Genomic DNA, 20,306 nt, shown 5'->3' on the forward strand with positions numbered 1-20,306 from the left:
CCCCACCCACATGTACACATACAAAGACGCATTTCATAAACAATCTTTTCTTTTTTTTTCGTTTTTCTCCTTCACATTTCTAAGAGCCTCTTTTATTATTATTATTATTATTAATATATTTACAGCCATGTCCTCAAACAACCTTCTCTTTTTTTCTTTCTTTCTTTTTTATTTATTTATTATTTTGCGGGGGTTGGGGTGTCACAGCTTCTATATGTATACCCATCGCCGTTGTCTCTCTCTCTCTCCTCCCCTCCCCATGCCATTTTCACCTCCGAAGAAGTGTCCGAGCATTGAGATGTTTAAGCACAAATGCCTGTTGAAAGGACATCTCACGCCAATACCTGTAGCGATCACTTGCTGAGAAGTGCCCGCTTTCAAGGTCCATCTTTAGGAGTACTTCGTTGGAGTCCGTCTTGAGGGCGCGCAGTTTGGAGGCCCACTTCGCCGGCTCCCAGTAGGCCACACGGGGGTCATGAAGACCGGCTTGGATCATGAGATGCGGGTAGTCCTGCGCGCGTACATTGTCCACTGGACTATAGCTATTCATATAGTCAAAGAACTTGTATTCATTTGGGTTACCCCACTCCTCCCACTCACCTGTTGTGAGAGGAATACTCGGATCACACATCGTCGTCATGACATCTACAAACGGCACACCCGCCAGCGCAACACGGAAGAGATCGGGTCGCATGTTTAACACGGCACCAATCAACAATCCTCCCGCACTACGCCCTTCACATGCCAATTGTGAGGGTGTTGTTAGTCCAATTTCGATAAGATACTCCGCACATGCGATAAAGTCTGAAAATGTATTTCGTTTTGTGAGGTACTTTGCACCTACCTCGTACCACGCCCGGCCCATCTCCCCTCCACCTCGGACGTGTGCAATAACATAAATTACGCCACGATCCAAATATGGTAGGTATTTAACGCTGAACTCCGGCTCCACACAGACACCATACGAGCCATATGCATACAAAACTGTTGGGTGTGGCTTACTCATGTCGAGACTGACATCATGTACAATGGAAAGTGGAATCTTCGTCCGGTCTGGTGCCGTAGCAAACAAACGCCGGCAAGTGTAATTTTTCGCGTCAAAATTACCAAGCACTTCACGAACCTTGACGATCGTGCGAGTTCCATTTACGACATGCAGGTCAAACCAAGTTGTGGGGGTTGACATGGAAGTGTAGCTGACGCGCAGCGTCTCCGTGTCGTACATTTTCATGTGTGAAAAAACAGGAAAGGCGGTAAAGACGGGTTCGTCAAACGATACCTCCTGCACAAAGGCACCACTACGAAACAACCCATCAGAACCCACGGGCATCGTCCAAACACGTGTTAGTCCCCCACGTCGACCGGAAAGGACAGCAAACTTTGCAAACACACCAATTTCCCCAATGAACACATCCTCACTGTGCGGTACAATAATGTTTTCCCAATCCGAAGGGGTGTTACGTGTGGCCAACACCACCTTGCCGTTCATGCAATTGTCCTTGTTTGTTAGAATTAACAAATTTTCCGTGCCATGGAGCTCCACATCGTAGCGCACACCCTTTTCACGCGGTCGAACCATTTCCAACGTTGTGTGACCGTTGCCTTTGCGTAGATCCAACAGCTGCGACTCCGTCGTCTCGAACGACCCCGAGCCGATAATCAAGGTGCTACCATCTCCTGAAATCGCCATGGCGGTACTGAAGAGCAGATCATTCTCCGTGTATAAGCAGACATCCTCCGACTGTGGACGTCCAATAATGTGCCGCCAAATTTTATAATCCCGCTCTGCCGCGTCTTTCGTCATGTAAAAGAAACATGATGCATTTGGACCCCATAAAATTTGGCCATTGGTCCCTTCCACCACGTCGGTCACCGCATTATCCGTAAAACGGATGGTATACATCTCATTTCCAATGTAGTCAACAGAGTACGCCACAAGATTGTGATCTGGTGGCGCCGGTTTCACCTCGTGCACCATACAAAATGGTTTCCCCTCTGCCAGTTTGTTCTCGTCCAGTATCACCTGTTCATCTTCACTTTTTCCAGGCGTCATTCCCAACGGGACACGGCAGTGAATTTTGTATGACAGGCCTTCCACCTCCCGCGTGTAGTACGTGTAGCCATCATACCGGTACGGTGCGGAAATGTCCGTCTCCTTTATGTGTGAGATATACTCCTTGAAAATTGTCTCTGAAAAGTCTTTAATATCCGCCGTGCGCTCTTCAAAGTATGCCTGTTCTAGCTTTAGATGCGCAATGACCTCTGGATTCTTGCGTGAGTCATCCCTTAGCCAAAAGAGTGGATCATTTCTACGACGAGGCGGATTCATTGCATTATTTCCGCGATTCTCCCCTTCAACATAACCAAACACCACCTCGTGATCTTTAGGCGTGGCAATGGGACCACACTTCATTGAACTCACGGTAGCGGTGAGAGTCTTCCTTTTTTTATTTTATTTTATTGTGTGTGTAGGATTCCTTGCTTTCTTGTCCTTTTTCCGGTAATATATACTCGTACGAGAGGTGTCAGGAATTATTATTATTATTATTATTATTTTTTTCTTTGGGCGGAGAATATAAGAAGGAAGAAGGAAAGGGGAAGGAAACATGCTTAACTGCATTAGGGAAACAAATACATCGAGAAAGAACACACATGTACGCATACAGAAGGAGAGAGAAATGCTGGTAATGGTGATTTATTCTGTACATTCATCGCAGGAGGTCTCAATAGAAGAGAAGAGAAGGAAGAAAAAAAAAAAAAAAATAAAATAAAAATAAAAATAAAAAGAAGACGTAAAATACATTTCACTGCAAGCACACATTACACACACACACAGAGAGAGAGAGAAAATACGGACACATCTATATTATCAGAAAGAGAATAATAATATATAAATACATGCATATTATATATATAATATATAATATTCATTTCTACTTAGTTCTTACGACGTGTCACATGATCGTATATTGTAACTTGTACATAATCTGAAGTTTGAATAACGGTACGATTGCTATTATCTCCTGGTGTCGGTGCTCTAGGGTCAACATTAATTGTCTTTCTATCCCGTTTATGTTTCATAAGTAGTCCCATCTCATTATCCGCAAGTACTTGAAAGGTAAAACTGTTATTGTAAAAAAGGGTATGTGTCTTCCAGTTATAATAACTCAAATCTGTTCGTTTTGGTGCAAGTTTCTTGCGTTTTGTAAAGTATTCTGTAAAGTCTTCTGTTTTTAATCGATGACCGTAGTCAATGTAGGCCGATACCTCTTGCCCTCGCACAATATCACGGAGGAAAATGATGGTCGACAATTTTCCATTCCGCACAAGTTCTTCACGCTTCGCCAATGCGCTAAGCAACGGGGCATCATCCAATTTTTTCCCCGCACTGCAGATGACATCCACCGTCTCTTCGCGCCTTGACGGTCCCTCCAGGGCGAGTTGACATGCCGCCTCAAACTCCTCACGGCTGAGGAAGTCTTTGCCCTTGTAGCCAAGCTCCACAATTTGACGGGCGGCGTCCTGGTTGCCGAGGTAGAAGAGATCCTCCGGCGTCACCTGCTGGTCGAGGTACTCCTCGTATGAGCCAAAGTCTAACACGTTGCGGTTGAAAAGATCATTATCGGCCTGCGCCGCAAGACTCATGTCTGTATCACCGCGTCGCTCCCGCTGCCAACGACAGACATCGAGAAGAAAGAGAAAAAAAAAAAAAATGAAAAAAAAGAGAGTCAAACGTTACGCCAAAAATCCACATCGACCCCTCTTCAGAAGAAAGAAAAAAACAAAAAAAAAAAAAAAACAAAGCAAAGAAACAACGGCATAAATAATGTTACCCATACACCCATCACATATACACTGACAGAAGGAACAATATAGTTTTTATTGATGTATGCATGTGTGGGAGTACGTGTCCTCCTTTTCTTCTTGTTGTTTAGCAATTGGTATGCCTTGGCTCAATCGGAGTCCATGCACGCCGCAACGTTTCCCGAGCCAAGAGAAGTTCCGCAAGAAGGGCTCGCGCCTTCTGTGCTGGAATGCAGAGCGTGAAATGACCATGCGGCATCCGCCATGCAACCCCAACTTCCATTAGGGGTTTGCTCTCGGTGGAGTCCGATGGTGGCGATGACGGTGGTTGCGATGGCAGTTGCCTTGCGTAAATTTGCATGTCGTACAAATGCCCAGCTACACCTTCTTCTTTCTTCCCCTGTTGTTGTTGTTGCTGCTGCTGCTGCCGCTGCTTCGGCAAGGCGTCACAGGCACCAAAGCTTGCCTCATGTACAAGATGACGACGGGCAGATGTCTCTCCATCGAGTGAACCAAAACACCCAAAGGAGACACGTGGGGTTTGTCGCAGGAGTGCGCTTGTTAGTTCCATGCGGTGGGTGTGTGCGGGGGACACAACAGCTGCCGCCGACTCTTCACTCAGCCCAAGGATGCCAAGTTCCCGTACCGCATCGTTGTCCGAGACGTCATACTTCACAATGTTGAGCACGACGGTGTGTATGGCTGTTAGGGCCTGCGCCACACGTGCAACGCCAATTTCCATCATCTCCCGCTGCGAAAAGAAAAGTTTGTTTTGTACATCCAATACACCGAGCCCATCGGAATCCGTTTCCCTCGCATCCTCATGCGTCGTGAGCAACAGAATGGTGACCGCATGGTCCGACATCTTTGCCGCGGCCACAGGTTCAACGGCAGCCACCACAGCCAAACGTGCAAGCACACTGTCTGGGCAGTCCATGCCGCCAAAGAGCCTCAGCTTCATCGTACCGTCCGTGCTACACCTCAGCCACGCAAGCAAATGTATGTTCACGTAAGGCTCCTTCCACCACATACAAAGACACATACACATATACACAGAAAAACAGCAAAAACATGAGAAGAAGTAAAAAATAATGTGAAGAGAAGCATCCAATTGGCAGGCAGTCTTTACATATATATATATATATATATATATATTAATGCAAAAGAAACAAAACTTCTGAACAAATGCTCCGTGATCCATCAAAACAGTGACACACGCACATAAAAAAATCACACAGCAAGAAAAAAACACAAAAACAACAACAACAACAAAAACAAACAAACAAATCGGCGCTTACGAACCACCATCCACCCGCCGTCTTTTCTCCCCAACTTATTTGCCGCGTCATTTGAAATTCGGCGCAAAAAACGTCCGTGCCGCCGTTATAAACTGCAAAAATAACGCCCCGACGCACATCCCAAATGCCACGTGACCCACACAAACCGCCTGCCCCGCCTGCGTCTCACCGGTGTCATTGGCACCACTGCGCGTCATCCCTTCCGTCTTGTTGCCCGACTGTAGGCGGAATTCAAGGACCACCGCAGCAACACCCGTCGCGAGCGCCACGCACAGGGAAAGAAGAGTTGTCAACAAAAAAGCCGGCACCACCACCAAAGGCAACGCCATTTTCACTGACGCCAGGGACCGCATTAACCCCGCTAGAACGACCGCAAGCGACGATGCGCACAAAATGGCGGTCATGGCAGGCATCCACGGTAATGAAAAGGGTGTAAGAGATGTGACCACTTCTGACGGTATATTCGTGAACATCAACCCAAAGAGCGACACCGCCGCCAATGACGTCAACAGACCAAACTCGCAAAGACGTACAAAAGGCCCAAAACGAGGCAAAAGACATAACGGCAGTGCGACAATAACGGTGAACAACAAAAGATACGCAAGGAACGGAGGGCTGGTAAACGCAAACAGCTTCGATGAAAGCAGTGACTCAAACTCAATGATAAGAAACAAAACCGCCAAAAGGCAGCCACATGCCATGCAACGAAGCAAAAAACAAAATTCTACACGGCGCAGTGTGGCAAACATGGTCCCTGCGTCAATCGCAGAGTAAGAAATACGTGTCGTCCCTTGACAATCGGTGGGTGGTGGTGGTGGTGGTGGTGGCAGCAGACAGATGGCAAGCGCAAAAATGGGCCCCACACATGTCAGGTAAACAAAGCCACGTAATACTTCAAGTACTTCGCCCTCACTAAGACGTAACGTAATTAAAAAAATGAATATTCCCGCCGCAAAGCTCATTAACCAGAGATAAATTGTAATAAACATAAGAGAAATGGTGCCAAGGAAAGCCCCCATCTTTGCGCAATTGATAAACAGCATCATAATCACAGATAACACAAGCCCCACGGCATGTAATAACTGAGATATCATCATTAACTCAAAGCTACCGGACGTATAGCCACGCATAAGACAAATTCCACTTCCAACAGTTGTAATCGTCGCAGTAAAAAGTAGAATAAACCGTATAGAGTTCCCACCACGAAAACAAAATGCTATAAGTGGCATCAGGATGAAAATTGCAGCCGCGTCAACAAATAAAAGAGTGAGTTTCATCATATTTCGCCTCGTAACAGAGCCCTCAACGTTGGTAAGGAGATCCATACTGGCAAACAGACCACTTTGTGCCATAGATGGGAAAAAGATACCCACAGAAAGTATTAAAAAAAGGACCTGACGTGCCATTGCTCTAAAAAAACCCCAAAAATTTACATCCATTCTCAACAACCCTTTCGTTTCCTTTTCAATTTCCACGGTAAAATCGGAATCCGAATCGTCAACGATTTTAAAGACGGGTAATTCGTTTTCGTAAAGTACCCATGCGATGGTGCGTCCTTCTTCACCAGTCACAAAATTAAAAAATAAAGGGTTGCTTGAAACCTCCCGTGAGTTTACATCACCCAAATGACTATTGGCGTCACCCTGCAAACCTTCCATCGTACCATATGAAGGCACCAAATTGAAGCGCCGGCTCAGGACTTGTTCACTTCCTTTTTCTTCTTCTTCTTCTTCTTCTTGTAGATCTTGCAGACGTGATGTCACCTGCACGCCGCAGTTTGAGCCCGACATGGGCAACGCGGCGGTTTTCGCCAAAGGCACCTCCGTATCCTCTTGCTGTTTCCACAATCCACACGGTTTCATCGCCCGTGTTTCCGATTCCACGCTATGTACTCGTCGGCTACTTGCACTCCATGAATTTACGGATCCACATACACTACTTAAAGGCGAACGTCCATACAACGCCTTCATCATAGCGTGATGTTCCATGGAAGCATCGTTTTCAATAATACTGCGCAAAGCCGATTCTTCTCTAATGAGAATCATTCTCCCTGCCGTATTGTCACTTTCCTCGTCTTCAGCGGCTTGTTGTAATAAGTACTTTACCATCGCTAAGGTAGGAACAGATGAAGACGGCGTGCCTATTTCACTACAGTGAGTTGATGAAGAGATTGGGTTCTCAAGAAACTCAGATGCGATGAGAGTTTGAGGCGATAACAATTGAGGTTCCCTGTCCTTCAAACTTCCTGTGGGATCATTGAAGGGGATATTTGACTTCACTGGGGGTTGAGGCGGATTTGTCTGCTCCGTCCCTCGCCCACTTCTTTTACTTCTTTTTCTTGGCATAATACAACAACAATACCGGCAACCACACCGTCTGGAGTCTCTCTCTCTCTATATATATATATATGTATGTATGTATTTCTTTTACTGATACTTGGAATAGAAAATACTATAAAATCGGAATAATAAAACAACAAACAACAAGAAAAAACAAAAACAAACAAACAAAAAAAAAAAATAGAATACACGTGCCCGTAACACACGGCGTGTAATAAAGCATGTGACACACACACACACACACACACACACATGTAGGAAAACCGTATAGACATCAATCATACATGCTCCAATATTTCATCTTGTGAAGATACGCGACAGCAATATAAATAAATAAATAAATACACATAAGTAGAGAGAAATAAATAAAAAAAAAAAAAAAAAAAGAGAAATTCATATAAAACTAGTGTCATGTATGTATAATACGATATTCTTATAGTAACACATATATATATATATATATATATATGCACAACGCTCTGACCATTGTTATTACGTGTATGAATCGTGTGTACTCTACATAACTTTTCCATGCACGCCTACGTGCCTGTAAGTATGTTATGTCTGGAAAGACCAGCGGTTGACGTACGTCTAAAAAAAGACAAACACACACAGAGACATAAACACACGCACACACACGAAAAAAAAAAAAACAAAAAAAAGAAAGTCAAACCCCCCAATTACACTGCAAAAAACAAAAGGACAAACAAAAGAACGAACACACACATACACACACACACATACACACTAACAACAAAAAACATGACATGCTCACACGTACATCATCAACAACAAAACGGCAAGCATTACAATGAAACACACATACAACACAAACTCGGGTGCGTTACAATCCATGACTATTCACAGTGACGTACGCGGAATAACAAAAGAAGGTGGGGGATGGTGGTGGTGGAGAAAAAAAAAGTGGAAAAGAAATGAAAGGAGCAAAACCTTGTATACATGCACGGCATTTCTCGCCTAAATTTCCCTTCCTTCATTTATTCCCTCCCCCACAATTTCCAAGGACGTTCCGGTCAAAGAAAAAACGAAAGAAACAAACATATAAAACCCATAATCCTCGTATACATAAATAAATTAAATGAAACACGTTTGAAAAGAAAAGAAATGCCCTTTACATGTTAATTAGATAAGAGAATACCGCTTGTACATAAGTGTCACAATAACCGCTACCATCAGAACACCACTTGTAAGAGAGAATACTCCAGTTTCTATGGTATCTGTTAGAAAACCAGCATTCCTTAGACACTTTGCCGCTAAAAAGGGAGAGTATTCGTGTAATGGACGTAAGAAAGTTTCCTCCCGTCCTTGCTGCAATGCATACAGAACCAACAAATCACGTCCTACAGAAGACAACTCCTCTGACAGACTGTCATGCTTCTCATGCAATTCCTCCAAAGCACGACGTCTCTTATCCTTATCTACTTCTCCATTCACAACTAATGACAAATTGGCGACACGATGAAGTCCATTGCTGAGAGCATCAATTCGCGCCTGAATCAATCGCTCTTTCACACTCTGCCCAACCAGCATCGTTTTCATCTCACGTACACGATGCCTAAGTTCCCGAATCAGCACCTCAAAATTCTCCTCTAAATTCAAAGCAGCATCCTCATTCTCACCGCAACCAGCATGAATATCAATCAATTCCTGCAAACGACGCGTCGGCTCTATATCCCTACAATCCTCCTCTAACTTCCCCAGCAATTCAGAAAATTCATGCAATTCCGCCTCAACACAACCAAATTCTAATTGCACATGTCCCAACGCATCCCACCAGTCTTCATTACTACAATTCCCATTCCAATTCCAACCAAAAACAAAATTCCTCAGCGAACGCAAAGATTTAAAAACTCCACACAAAAAAGAAACAAAAACGCTATCCTGCGCATGATGAAAAGTGCACAACCCATCTTGAAAAGACACTCCATATTCTCCTTCACCCAAACCACGCAACCTTCTCAAAAACACTACAACCATATCAGTTCCCGCCTTCAATCGGAAACCAAGTGAAGATTTCTCCATACAAATCTCATTAACACGACCATCAAAAATATTGAAAGCGTTACCACGCTCCTGTAGCTGGCGCTCCATGGCAGCCAAGGCGTCAACACTCTCACTGGTGCGGCTCTCCAGCGCGGACTTTTCTCTGCCGTACTCCTCCAGCCTGTCCTTCAGCGCGGCCAGGGCATCATCACGCTCCTGTAGCTGGCGCTCCATGGCAGCCAACGCGTCAACACTCTCACTGGTGCGGCTCTCCAGCGCGGACTTTTCTCTGCTGTGCTCCTCCAGCCTGTCATTCAGCGCAGCCAGGGCATCATCACGCTCCTGTAGCTGACGCCTGAGTGTAACGACGGCGTCAACACTCTCACTGGTGCGGCTCTCCAGCGCAGATTTTTCTCTGCCGTACTCCTCCAGCTTGTCATTCAGCGCGGCCAGGGCATCATCACGCTCCTGTAGCTGGCGCTCCATGGCAGCCAAGGCGTCAACACTCTCACTGGTGCGGCTCTCCAGCGCAGATTTTTCTCTGCTGTGCTCCTCCAGCCTGTCATTCAGCGCAGCCAGGGCATCATCACGCTCCTGTAGCTGACGCCTGAGTGTAACGACGGCGTCAACACTCTCACTGGTGCGGCTCTCCAGCGCGGACTTTTCTCTGCCGTACTCCTCCAGCTTGTCCTTCAGCGCAGCCAGGGCATCATCACGCTCCTGTAGCTGGCGCTCCATGGCAGCCAAGGCGTCAACACTCTCACTGGTGCGGCTCTCCAGCGCAGACTTTTCTCTGCTGTACTCCTCCAGCCTGTCCTTCAGCGCGGCCAGGGCATCATCACGCTCCTGTAGCTGACGCCTGAGTGTAACGACGGCGTCAACACTCTCACTGGTGCGGCTCTCCAGCGCAGATTTTTCTCTGCCGTACTCCTCCAGCCTGTCCTTCAGCGCAGCCAGGGCATCATCACGCTCCTGTAGCTGACGCCTGAGTGTAACGACGGCGTCAACACTCTCACTGGTGCGGCTCTCCAGCGCGGACTTTTCTCTGCTGTGCTCCTCCAGCCTGTCCTTCAGCGCAGCCAGGGCATCATCACGCTCCTGTAGCTGGCGCTCCATGGCAGCCAACGCGTCAACACTCTCACTGGTGCGGCTCTCCAGCACGGACTTTTCTCTGCTGTGCTCCTCCAGCCTGTCCTTCAGCGCAGCCAGGGCATCATCACGCTCCTGTAGCTGGCGCTCCATGGCAGCCAAGGCGTCAACACTCTCACTGGTGCGGCTCTCCAGCGCAGATTTTTCTCTGCCGTACTCCTCCAGCCTGTCATTCAGCGCAGCCAGGGCATCATCACGCTCCTGTAGCTGACGCCTGAGTGTAACGACGGCGTCAACGCTCTCACTGGTGCGGCTCTCCAGCGCAGATTTTTCTCTGCCGTACTCCTCCAGCCTGTCCTTCAGCGCAGCCAGGGCATCATCACGCTCCTGTAGCTGGCGCTCCATGGCAGCCAACGCGTCAACACTCCCACTGGTGCGGCTCTCCAGCGCAGATTTTTCTCTGCCGTACTCCTCCAGCCTGTCATTCAGCGCGGCCAGGGCATCATCACGCTCCTGTAGCTGACGCCTGAGTGTAACGACGGCGTCAACGCTCTCACTGGTGCGGCTCTCCAGCGCGGACTTTTCTCTGTCGTACTCCTCCAGCCTGTCATTCAGCGCGGCCAGGGCATCATCACGCTCCTGTAGCTGGCGCTCCATGGCAGCCAACGCGCCAACACTCTCACTGGTGCGGCTCTCCAGCGCAGATTTTTCTCTGCTGTACTCCTCCAGCCTGTCCTTCAGCGCAGCCAGGGCATCATCACGCTCCTGTAGCTGACGCCTGAGTGTAACGACGGCGTCAACACTCTCACTGGTGCGGCTCTCCAGCGCGGATTTTTCTCTGCTGTACTCCTCCAGCCTGTCCTTCAGCGCAGCCAGGGCATCATCACGCTCCTGTAGCTGGCGCTCCATGGCAGCCAAGGCGTCAACACTCTCACTGGTGCGGCTCTCCAGCGCAGACTTTTCTCTGCTGTGCTCCTCCAGCCTGTCATTCAGCGCAGCCAGGGCATCATCACGCTCCTGTAGCTGGCGCTCCATGGCAGCCAAGGCGTCAACACTCTCACTGGTGCGGCTCTCCAGCGCAGATTTTTCTCTGCTGTGCTCCTCCAGCCTGTCCTTCAGCGCAGCCAGGGCATCATCACGCTCCTGTAGCTGGCGCTCCATGGCAGCCAAGGCGTCAACACTCTCACTGGTGCGGCTCTCCAGCGCAGATTTTTCTCTGCCGTACTCCTCCAGCCTGTCCTTCAGCGCAGCCAGGGCATCATCACGCTCCTGTAGCTGACGCCTGAGTGTAACGACGGCGTCAACACTCTCACTGGTGCGGCTCTCCAGCGCAGATTTTTCTCTGCCGTACTCCTCCAGCCTGTCATTCAGCGCGGCCAGGGCATCATCACGCTCCTGTAGCTGGCGCTCCATGGCAGCCAACGCGCCAACACTCTCACTGGTGCGGCTCTCCAGCGCAGATTTTTCTCTGCTGTACTCCTCCAGCCTGTCCTTCAGCGCAGCCAGGGCATCATCACGCTCCTGTAGCTGACGCCTGAGTGTAACGACGGCGTCAACACTCTCACTGGTGCGGCTCTCCAGCGCAGACTTTTCTCTGCTGTGCTCCTCCAGCCTGTCCTTCAGCGCGGCCAGGGCATCATCACGCTCCTGTAGCTGGCGCCTGAGTGTAACGACGGCGTCAACACTCTCACTGGTGCGGCTCTCCAGCGCGGATTTTTCTCTGCTGTACTCCTCCAGCCTGTCATTCAGCGCAGCCAGGGCATCATCACGCTCCTGTGGCTGGCGCTCCATGGCAGCCAAGGCGTCAACACTCTCACTGGTGCGGCTCTCCAGCGCAGATTTTTCTCTGCTGTGCTCCTCCAGCCTGTCATTCAGCGCAGCCAGGGCATCATCACGCTCCTGTAGCTGGCGCTCCATGGCAGCCAAGGCGTCAACACTCTCACTGGTGCGGCTCTCCAGCGCAGATTTTTCTCTGCTGTGCTCCTCCAGCCTGTCCTTCAGCGCAGCCAGGGCATCATCACGCTCCTGTAGCTGACGCCTGAGTGTAACGACGGCGTCAACACTCTCACTGGTGCGGCTCTCCAGCGCAGATTTTTCTCTGCCGTACTCCTCCAGCCTGTCATTCAGCGCGGCCAGGGCATCATCACGCTCCTGTAGCTGGCGCTCCATGGCAGCCAACGCGCCAACACTCTCACTGGTGCGGCTCTCCAGCGCAGATTTTTCTCTGCTGTACTCCTCCAGCCTGTCCTTCAGCGCAGCCAGGGCATCATCACGCTCCTGTAGCCGGCGCTCCATGGCAGCCAAGGCGTCAACACTCTCACTGGTGCGGCTCTCCAGCGCAGATTTTTCTCTGCTGTACTCCTCCAGCCTGTCATTCAGCGCGGCCAGGGCATCATCACGCTCCTGTAGCTGGCGCTCCATGGCAGCCAACGCGTCAACACTCTCACTGGTGCGGCTCTCCAGCGCAGATTTTTCTCTGCTGTACTCCTCCAGCCTGTCCTTCAGCGCAGCCAGGGCATCATCACGCTCCTGTAGCTGACGCCTGAGTGTAACGACGGCGTCAACACTCTCACTGGTGCGGCTCTCCAGCGCAGACTTTTCTCTGCTGTACTCCTCCAGCCTGTCCTTCAGCGCAGCCAGGGCATCATCACGCTCCTGTGGCTGGCGCTCCATGGCAGCCAAGGCGTCAACACTCTCACTGGTGCGGCTCTCCAGCGCAGACTTTTCTCTGCTGTGCTCCTCCAGCCTGTCATTCAGCGCAGCCAGGGCATCATCACGCTCCTGTAGCTGGCGCCTGAGTGTAACGACGGCGTCAACACTCTCACTGGTGCGGCTCTCCAGCGCGGACTTTTCTCTGCCGTACTCCTCCAGCCTGTCCTTCAGCGCAGCCAGGGCATCATCACGCTCCTGTAGCTGGCGCTCCATGGCAGCCAAGGCGTCAACACTCTCACTGGTGCGGCTCTCCAGCGCAGACTTTTCTCTGCTGTGCTCCTCCAGCCTGTCCTTCAGCGCAGCCAGGGCATCATCACGCTCCTGTAGCTGGCGGCTGAGTGTAACGACGGCGTCAACACTCTCACTGGTGCGGCTCTCCAGCGCGGACTTTTCTCTGCCGTACTCCTCCAGCCTGTCCTTCAGCGCAGCCAGGGCATCATCACGCTCCTGTAGCTGGCGCTCCATGGCAGCCAAGGCGTCAACACTCTCACTGGTGCGGCTCTCCAGCGCAGACTTTTCTCTGCTGTGCTCCTCCAGCCTGTCCTTCAGCGCGGCCAGGGCATCATCACGCTCCTGTAGCTGGCGCTCCATGGCAGCCAAGGCGTCAACACTCTCACTGGTGCGGCTCTCCAGCGCAGACTTTTCTCTGCTGTGCTCCTCCAGCCTGTCATTCAGCGCAGCCAGGGCATCATCACGCTCCTGTAGCTGACGCCTGAGTGTAACGACGGCGTCAACACTCTCACTGGTGCGGCTCTCCAGCGCGGACTTTTCTCTGCCGTACTCCTCCAGCCTGTCCTTCAGCGCAGCCAGGGCATCATCACGCTCCTGTAGCTGGCGCTCCATGGCAGCCAAGGCGTCAACACTCTCCTGTAGCTGGCGCTCGAGTGTAACGACGACGTCAACACTCTCACTGGTGCGGCTCTCCAGCACAGACTTTTCTCTGCTGTGCTCCTCCAGCCTGTCCTTCAGCGCAGCCAAGGCATCATCACGCTCCTGTAGCTGGCGCTCGAGTGTAACGACGACGTCAACACTCTCACTGGTGCGGCTCTCCAGCACAGACTTTTCTCTGCCGTACTCCTCCAGCTTGTCATTCAGCGCAGCCAGGGCATCATCACGCTCCTGTAGCTGACGCTCGAGCGTAGCCAGAACGTCAAAACCCTTGATTGGGCAATCTTTTAGTAAATGCTTTTCTTTTCCGGAAAAATCCAGCCTTCTTTGCACAGGTGGTGTTCGTGGGCTGTCTTGCGTGTAAAAATGTTTGATGCGGGTAAATGTTTTAGCATTTCTGTTATTGTCTTCTCTTTCCTTCGTATCGATTTCTTGTGATAGCTTTTGTCTCAATTGAGTTTCACCCATATTTTTACTTCTGGTGTTGATTAAAATTCTTTGTTGAAGTTGGAGCTTCTCTTCCGCATTTTTTCTAATCTGTTGCACTAGTGCTTTGATGTTCTGCGCACATTGAAGTTGTGTGATTGTTTTTCTTTGCGGTTTCCGTTTTTGCTGAACCCCGTGTGTATTTGCTGCCTCTTCACCATATGTTTCAATTTCCGATTGAATAATGGGAGTGTACTGACGATTTTTTGCCTGCATGGCGGCCAAAAGATGCAGAGACTGTCGTTCTTGAAGTATGATCGTCTCATTTCTGTCTGGTGCTGCCCCCAAGCTACATAGGACACTGCAGATGGAAATGCTACGGCGTTCTGGCTTCATTTTGTAATGCCATGACCCACTAATCATCTTGATAAGTTCTGCAAAACGTGGTCTTTCAAAAAGGCTCGTATGTGAACGACGTTGTCTAGCGCTCTGGTTCTCTCTGGGAGTGGTGTTGTTGGAAGCACAAAAGTTGGAGGCGGTTTTCGACTCCACCTCATAAAGACGGTTACACAACGCATTCATTTCAATATTTAACTTCGCAATCTTCTTATAGTCTTCCTGCAGTTTTTCCTCCAACTCTTCAAGATCAGAGCTGCGGCGTTCATTTATCCTAGACATCTGATTGCGATGTTCGTTTACATTAATCATAAGTACGTGTGCCACAACCCATCTGTACAACTCCGTAAGAGCAATGCTGCCTTTCATCACCCCCTCATATGTAAACTTTGGTGTATTGATGTACCGCTGCAACACTTCCTCACGCTGCCCTTGTGTCAAATCACTGGAGTCAAAGGTCGCCAAAAGCTCCGTTATTCCAGGACGATGTAAGATGGGCATAATTTCAGCCCACGTACGTCGCCGTTCGCCTAACACAAGCACCACTGCGGCCATCACCCGTACCACGATTTCCGGTGGTGTTCGATATGACACCAACTCGTGCCAGTGATGAATGTCAATCTTCTTTACAGCCGTACGGACGTCCCCGAGTTCTTCCTGGGCAATTATCACCGCCTCTTCAACCTCCTGCTTCTCCTTCTGGACGGCACAGCGCCTCTCCCAAATCTCTTGCGAGGATTGTTTGGCGTCCTTGATGCACCGCACAAACTCCTTTTCTAGATTCCGCAGTTCCTCAAGTATAGATTTGCCCTCTTCCGTTGTGGCCACCACGCCGCAGAGACTTCTCCGGGCCTCGTGCATCAGTGGTTCAACCAAAAGTTTGTTTTCTTCAAGCCTTTCCAACACCGTCGCCAACCCGCATTGCAACTTTCCTGAGGCTGTGTCAAAGTACTCGTATGAGATGAGATCACCAACGTCAAAAGACGGAGAAATTATTTGGGCATTTGGCGATTGTAATTGAAGATGCATCGTCCGGGTATCCATAGGCGACGGTGAAGAAGACACATTTGCGGGTGTTACGGTTTCTGTTGTCAATTCCTGCCCGTCCATGTCCCAAAATAATAAAGTGTTGAGATGCAAATTCACTCAACTGCACAAACACAAACACAGACAGCCACAGACCAAAGATTCACTTATAGGGAAATTAGAATGAATCAACCAGTGTTGATATATCGTACTGCTCCCACTCAAGTAAAGGGTCGATAATATACTGCCGAAATAAGGTTTGTATTTGACTGTATACGACAACCAATAATAATAATAATAATAATAATAATAATAATAATAATAATAAACACCTTTATTGTGTTGCAGACTTCTCTTGTAAACTTATATACATGTGCAATAGCCAAAAGAGAAACACACACACACAGAGAGAGAGAGAGAGAGAGAGAGAGAGAGAGAGAGAGAAAACGACAAAATTGAAAGTGAAAAGCCGCACACGCTATACAGAAATAATGAATGTGTGCCTGCCATTCCACTTTCGCTTCCGTGTTCCCCCTTTTTTGTGGCAATGTTTTGATGTGAAAAAGTGACAAGGCTCCACGCCTCAACCTCACGTCAATCACACTCTTTATCGTCCTGAATTGCAATAGTTTTTGTCTTTTCCTTCCACACACACACACAGAGAGAGAGAGAGAGAACAACAACAACAACAACAACAACGAAATTCACCAGCACTTGCAGCAAACACGTCCAAGAGTAAGAACAAAGTAGCGTCGCGGGTCTCACTTCCGCTGCCCCGTCGCTCGATCGTAAAGTTGACTGATGGCCTCCATCACAAGACGGATGCGATATTTGATACGTAGTGCTTCTTTACTCAGTCGTGCCGCCCGCTCACGCAGAAGTTTCTCCTTTTTCTGAAGAAACACATCCGCCTCCGCTGTTGACATTGGAAGAACCACACCACAGCCAAGATTCACCCAAACCTGCGACCCATCCTTGACGGAACATTGCACAAAGAAATAATTGCCAATATCAACCATAATTTGATTGCGCTGTGGCCTCTTTTCTTCTTCTTCTTTTTCTCCTCCTCCCGCTGCTATTGTGGCGGGTAAAGAAGGCGCGTCGCCGTCTGTGATGAATGAGTGTGTTGAGGAAAGTGCCCGCATCTCCTGAAAGAGTTCCCGCAGCTGGCAGCACTCCGAGGCCATTGTGTACACCGTGTCCCGCTCCCGCAGTACCTTCTCGAGGGATTGGCGGAGGACGGCGTCCAGGAAGTGCTCGAGACGTGCCATTCTGCCAGTCTCCGCGTCAAACGACGAGGGTGGCCCATAAATGCCGTCTTCCGTGGACATCTTCAAGCCGCAGCAAATGTTGTTATCAAACAGGGAGAGAAGACAACAATGACGTTTGCTCACCGCAAAATAACGCCAATCCCCCCTCAAAAACAGATAGATTAAAAAAAAAAAAAAAAAGCACTCCGTGGCACATTTTCTTCCAATGATTCATCATTGCCGTTTTTTTTTTTTTTCGTCACGCCTCCGTACCCAGCCTGATGCCCTGACCCGCACCCAAAGTTCAATTTAAAAGATCCCGTTTCTTCCACCAACATATTCGTGCGTGTCTTTCTCTCTCTGACTCTCTGCCAGTACATGTCAAATGTGGCATTGTTAACGACTGATTGTCGTGAACATCATGACTGTGCGTGGTGGCACCACATGCTTCAGTGTCTCGCGATCGGCAGGATCAGCCCACAACAACACACCGAGAGGTTGATACCTGCTCCATTTGGTTTCTCTAGCGGAGAGACGGACAGGTACATCAGCAATTGTGCCTTCCTGTAGGAGCCCTTTCAGTGCAACCCACACCGCCAACGGTATTCTCGCCGTTTCTGGCAAAATCCACACGTGACACGTCGGTTCTGCAGCAGACGTTTTGAGACGTCCATGCTGACGATGCCGCTGCCTTGACGCCATCAGGCCCCTATCCCGTATCATCCAACTCCCAGAAGTATCATTCGCCGCATCTTCTTCAAGACGCTCTCGTAGCACATCCACTGCAGACGTGTCATTTTTAATTCCTGGGAGCTCCAGTCTATGGAATGAAATGCAGTTGGCGTACTTTAATTGCCATGGGTCAAGATAGGCCATGACATAGGCGGGGGTGGCGCGCCAATGGAGACCAAGAAAGAGACTCTTGCGGTGGAGAGCCCCAAGAAGGGCACTGTCTCCAATTACGCCAGTCAAGCACTCGCATGGCGAATTGCCCCTGCGACGCTGCGGGCCAAATCCCCAAAGTTCATCACCGTGAAGCAGCGTGAAGACAACGAGTACGGTGACAAATGCCCCAACCGTCGCCAGGCGCAAAAACATCCGCCTAAAAGACAATCACGCACACACAAACAGAAAGGATAAAAAAAAAAAATAAAAATTTTCCACCGCTGTCGACAATAAAAAAAAAAGAAAAACGCGTAAAAGATGAACTGAGACCAAAAAGCACCATGAAAAAGCCAAGCAGTCCAACAGAACACGTCTCTCTCCCCATCTCTCTGTGTGCATGTATATATATATATATATATATATATATATATATATATATGGGTCATCTTCACCCTCCTCGGCCATCATTTTTTCCTTTTTACCCTTTTTTCTTTCTTTTTTTTTGCTTTTAAGACGGAAGGAAAACAGCAACGGTGGCCACACATCCCACCCATCCCTTTCACAAATCCTCGTTAAGTGTGGATGCATGTTTTCCCCTCTCGGCAACATTTTCTCCCCCTCCGTCTTTTTCTTCCCCAGAGAGAACCGTCCTCTCAGCCTCTGTAGCAACGCCAAAAAACTCTTCACTACTCGTCTCCATGTGGTCGTATTTCCAACCGGTGCTTAGAACAATTTTCGCCGCCCGTTCATCAAGGCGAAAATGAGCCCAAACGAATTTGTCGTGCCCATTCTGGTCAAAGTACTGTAACAAAAGCGAGACTAAACTGTCCTCCACGGCGCGTCGTAAAGAATGACCATTCTCTTTTCCCTCCCATGTTTCACGGTGACGCTCCACAAGGAAGGTGACCGCCAAATCCTCAATGCTGCTCGTTACAACCGCCCCCTTGTTCCAGTACGTTCCACATGGCAGGGCGGCCACGGCAATTCTAATCATTTCCTCCGCATCGTGCCTAGAGAATGGAAGAAAAAGCATCGTACGTGTAAAGGCAGAGAGGAGTGTCCCATAAAGACCAGCAAACTCATCACGAACAAGTTGCTCAATTTCCGCCATGCTTTTCCCCCACGTGCGTCCCTGCTTTCCAAAGTCGGTGGTCACAACAACAATTAACTGCGCAAGGGATGGCGTATCCTCTGGTTGTTCCTCAAAACGTTCTGCTCGTCCAAGGAGTGGCGCAAGTGCGGCCACAAGTTTCGGGTGCATTGCCGCTAGATCATCAAGTAACACAATACCGTGCGGATACACCTTCTGGTGAGCTGTCACACGTTGTATGATACGAGTCCGTGCGTCCTCAATCGGCATCCCATCAAAACCTGTACCGGAGATGACAAGCATGTTTTCACCCATGTCGCACGCTGGGCGGGATGGGGCACAATGCGGTGATGTGGCAAGAGACAAAAGACGTGCAGTATGCGTCTTGCCAACCCCATTGTCCCCTGCAAAGTGTAATACAAGTGGATCCCGCGGGTAAATCAACTTGCGCCTTACCGCCTCTAGAATGGCACCCTTCACATGTTCTTGTCCCACAAGTCGTGTAAGAAGAAGTTCCTTCACATCCTCCATGACGCGATGACGCAATTTCTCATCCTTTTCAACGGAGAACTCCCGCTTCACCAAGACCGCAGGAAGCGAAGTCAAGACGCAATAACGCAGCCTTAAGAAAAACGGTGTGCCACGGGCGGAGCAGATGGGGCAACGGGGGCAGCGCCGCTCCACCTCCTCTCCCTCCGCCGCGACAGGAAGCGGTCGCAACGAGGACGCGGGAAATATCAAAAAAATTACAATACATACGGCAATAGCCATTGTCGCAACCGGAATACCTCGTGTAAAAAGACGCCGCGCGGACATTACTGCAAGCAGGAGCAGAGGCTCACTGTTCTCTTCCTCGCCTCCCTCTCGCTCCACAGCAGCGCTTAACTAGTAATGTCTCCCTCCTTGCGCTGTGTGAGGTGATGATGCCACGATATTTGCCTGAGCCCCACAATTATGTGTTTTTTTTTTTTGTGTGTGTGTGTGTCATTTCGCCAGCCATGGAAGGGAAGGCAACGGAAAGACAGCAATAAATCCAGCCAGCCAACAGATCACATGTAAAATAATAATAATAATAAAACGTCAAACAGGCCGGACACAC

General features: G+C 49.2%; 8 protein-coding genes across 8 annotated transcripts, besides 43 other annotated features; all 8 read right to left on the minus strand.

Moving 5' to 3' along the window:
* Positions 1-1,769: a sequence feature (heterozygous, Esmeraldo-like haplotype).
* Positions 93-117: a microsatellite.
* Positions 144-186: a sequence feature (T-rich).
* Tc00.1047053511557.10 (oligopeptidase B, putative) lies at positions 269-2,413 on the minus strand (the record flags this gene model as incomplete). The annotated part of the gene is made up of 1 exon (XM_804874.1): positions 269-2,413. One exon carries the CDS (start codon positions 2,411-2,413, stop codon positions 269-271), a length of 2,145 nt encoding a protein of 714 aa, XP_809967.1.
* Positions 1,770-1,811: a sequence feature (areas merged during assembly that could not be assigned to a particular haplotype. This can correspond to areas where the two haplotypes were merged or to regions with more than two copies in the genome that were merged during assembly.).
* Positions 1,812-3,270: a sequence feature (heterozygous, Esmeraldo-like haplotype).
* Positions 2,532-2,555: a microsatellite.
* Positions 2,748-2,786: a microsatellite.
* Positions 2,880-2,928: a sequence feature (AT_rich).
* Tc00.1047053511557.20 (hypothetical protein, conserved) lies at positions 2,938-3,645 on the minus strand (the record flags this gene model as incomplete). The annotated part of the gene is made up of 1 exon (XM_804875.1): positions 2,938-3,645. One exon carries the CDS (start codon positions 3,643-3,645, stop codon positions 2,938-2,940), a length of 708 nt encoding a protein of 235 aa, XP_809968.1.
* Positions 3,271-3,711: a sequence feature (areas merged during assembly that could not be assigned to a particular haplotype. This can correspond to areas where the two haplotypes were merged or to regions with more than two copies in the genome that were merged during assembly.).
* Positions 3,691-3,723: a sequence feature (A-rich).
* Positions 3,712-4,088: a sequence feature (heterozygous, non-Esmeraldo-like haplotype).
* Positions 3,769-3,812: a sequence feature (A-rich).
* On the minus strand, positions 3,932-5,005 carry Tc00.1047053511557.29 (uncharacterized protein; the record flags this gene model as incomplete). The annotated part of the gene is made up of 1 exon (XM_804881.1): positions 3,932-5,005. The coding sequence occupies one exon, from the start codon at positions 5,003-5,005 to the stop codon at positions 3,932-3,934; it is 1,074 nt and encodes a 357-aa protein (XP_809974.1).
* Positions 4,089-4,297: a sequence feature (areas merged during assembly that could not be assigned to a particular haplotype. This can correspond to areas where the two haplotypes were merged or to regions with more than two copies in the genome that were merged during assembly.).
* Positions 4,205-4,239: a microsatellite.
* Positions 4,298-6,945: a sequence feature (heterozygous, Esmeraldo-like haplotype).
* Positions 4,931-4,959: a microsatellite.
* Positions 5,047-5,083: a microsatellite.
* Positions 5,150-7,447, minus strand: Tc00.1047053511557.40 (hypothetical protein, conserved; the record flags this gene model as incomplete). The annotated part of the gene is made up of 1 exon (XM_804876.1): positions 5,150-7,447. One exon carries the CDS (start codon positions 7,445-7,447, stop codon positions 5,150-5,152), a length of 2,298 nt encoding a protein of 765 aa, XP_809969.1.
* Positions 5,907-5,929: a microsatellite.
* Positions 6,814-6,840: a microsatellite.
* Positions 6,946-7,785: a sequence feature (haploid, non-Esmeraldo-like haplotype).
* Positions 7,497-7,523: a microsatellite.
* Positions 7,572-7,621: a microsatellite.
* Positions 7,668-7,694: a microsatellite.
* Positions 7,764-7,785: a sequence feature (AT_rich).
* Positions 7,786-7,886: a sequence feature (areas merged during assembly that could not be assigned to a particular haplotype. This can correspond to areas where the two haplotypes were merged or to regions with more than two copies in the genome that were merged during assembly.).
* Positions 7,801-7,833: a microsatellite.
* Positions 7,887-7,910: a microsatellite.
* Positions 7,887-7,988: a sequence feature (haploid, non-Esmeraldo-like haplotype).
* Positions 7,989-9,970: a sequence feature (heterozygous, Esmeraldo-like haplotype).
* Positions 8,043-8,080: a microsatellite.
* Positions 8,082-8,107: a microsatellite.
* Positions 8,160-8,189: a microsatellite.
* Positions 8,585-16,066, minus strand: Tc00.1047053511557.50 (hypothetical protein, conserved; the record flags this gene model as incomplete). Its single annotated transcript, XM_804877.1, has 1 exon — positions 8,585-16,066. One exon carries the CDS (start codon positions 16,064-16,066, stop codon positions 8,585-8,587), a length of 7,482 nt encoding a protein of 2,493 aa, XP_809970.1.
* Positions 9,971-10,154: a sequence feature (areas merged during assembly that could not be assigned to a particular haplotype. This can correspond to areas where the two haplotypes were merged or to regions with more than two copies in the genome that were merged during assembly.).
* Positions 10,155-14,182: a sequence feature (areas not merged during assembly with more than two copies in the genome that could not be assigned to a particular haplotype).
* Positions 14,183-14,378: a sequence feature (areas merged during assembly that could not be assigned to a particular haplotype. This can correspond to areas where the two haplotypes were merged or to regions with more than two copies in the genome that were merged during assembly.).
* Positions 14,379-20,306: a sequence feature (heterozygous, Esmeraldo-like haplotype).
* Positions 16,267-16,310: a microsatellite.
* Positions 16,388-16,426: a microsatellite.
* Positions 16,658-16,681: a microsatellite.
* On the minus strand, positions 16,744-17,313 carry Tc00.1047053511557.60 (hypothetical protein, conserved; the record flags this gene model as incomplete). The annotated part of the gene is made up of 1 exon (XM_804878.1): positions 16,744-17,313. One exon carries the CDS (start codon positions 17,311-17,313, stop codon positions 16,744-16,746), a length of 570 nt encoding a protein of 189 aa, XP_809971.1.
* Positions 17,629-18,330, minus strand: Tc00.1047053511557.64 (uncharacterized protein; the record flags this gene model as incomplete). Its single annotated transcript, XM_804880.1, has 1 exon — positions 17,629-18,330. The coding sequence occupies one exon, from the start codon at positions 18,328-18,330 to the stop codon at positions 17,629-17,631; it is 702 nt and encodes a 233-aa protein (XP_809973.1).
* Positions 18,369-18,392: a sequence feature (AT_rich).
* Positions 18,515-18,556: a microsatellite.
* Positions 18,585-18,627: a sequence feature (T-rich).
* Positions 18,677-20,023, minus strand: Tc00.1047053511557.70 (hypothetical protein, conserved; the record flags this gene model as incomplete). The annotated part of the gene is made up of 1 exon (XM_804879.1): positions 18,677-20,023. The coding sequence occupies one exon, from the start codon at positions 20,021-20,023 to the stop codon at positions 18,677-18,679; it is 1,347 nt and encodes a 448-aa protein (XP_809972.1).
* Positions 20,264-20,285: a sequence feature (AT_rich).

The sequence above is a fragment of the Trypanosoma cruzi genome, genomic scaffold (genome assembly GCF_000209065.1).
Source record: "Trypanosoma cruzi strain CL Brener 1047053517137 genomic scaffold, whole genome shotgun sequence".
Lineage (NCBI taxonomy): Eukaryota > Euglenozoa > Kinetoplastea > Trypanosomatida > Trypanosomatidae > Trypanosoma > Trypanosoma cruzi.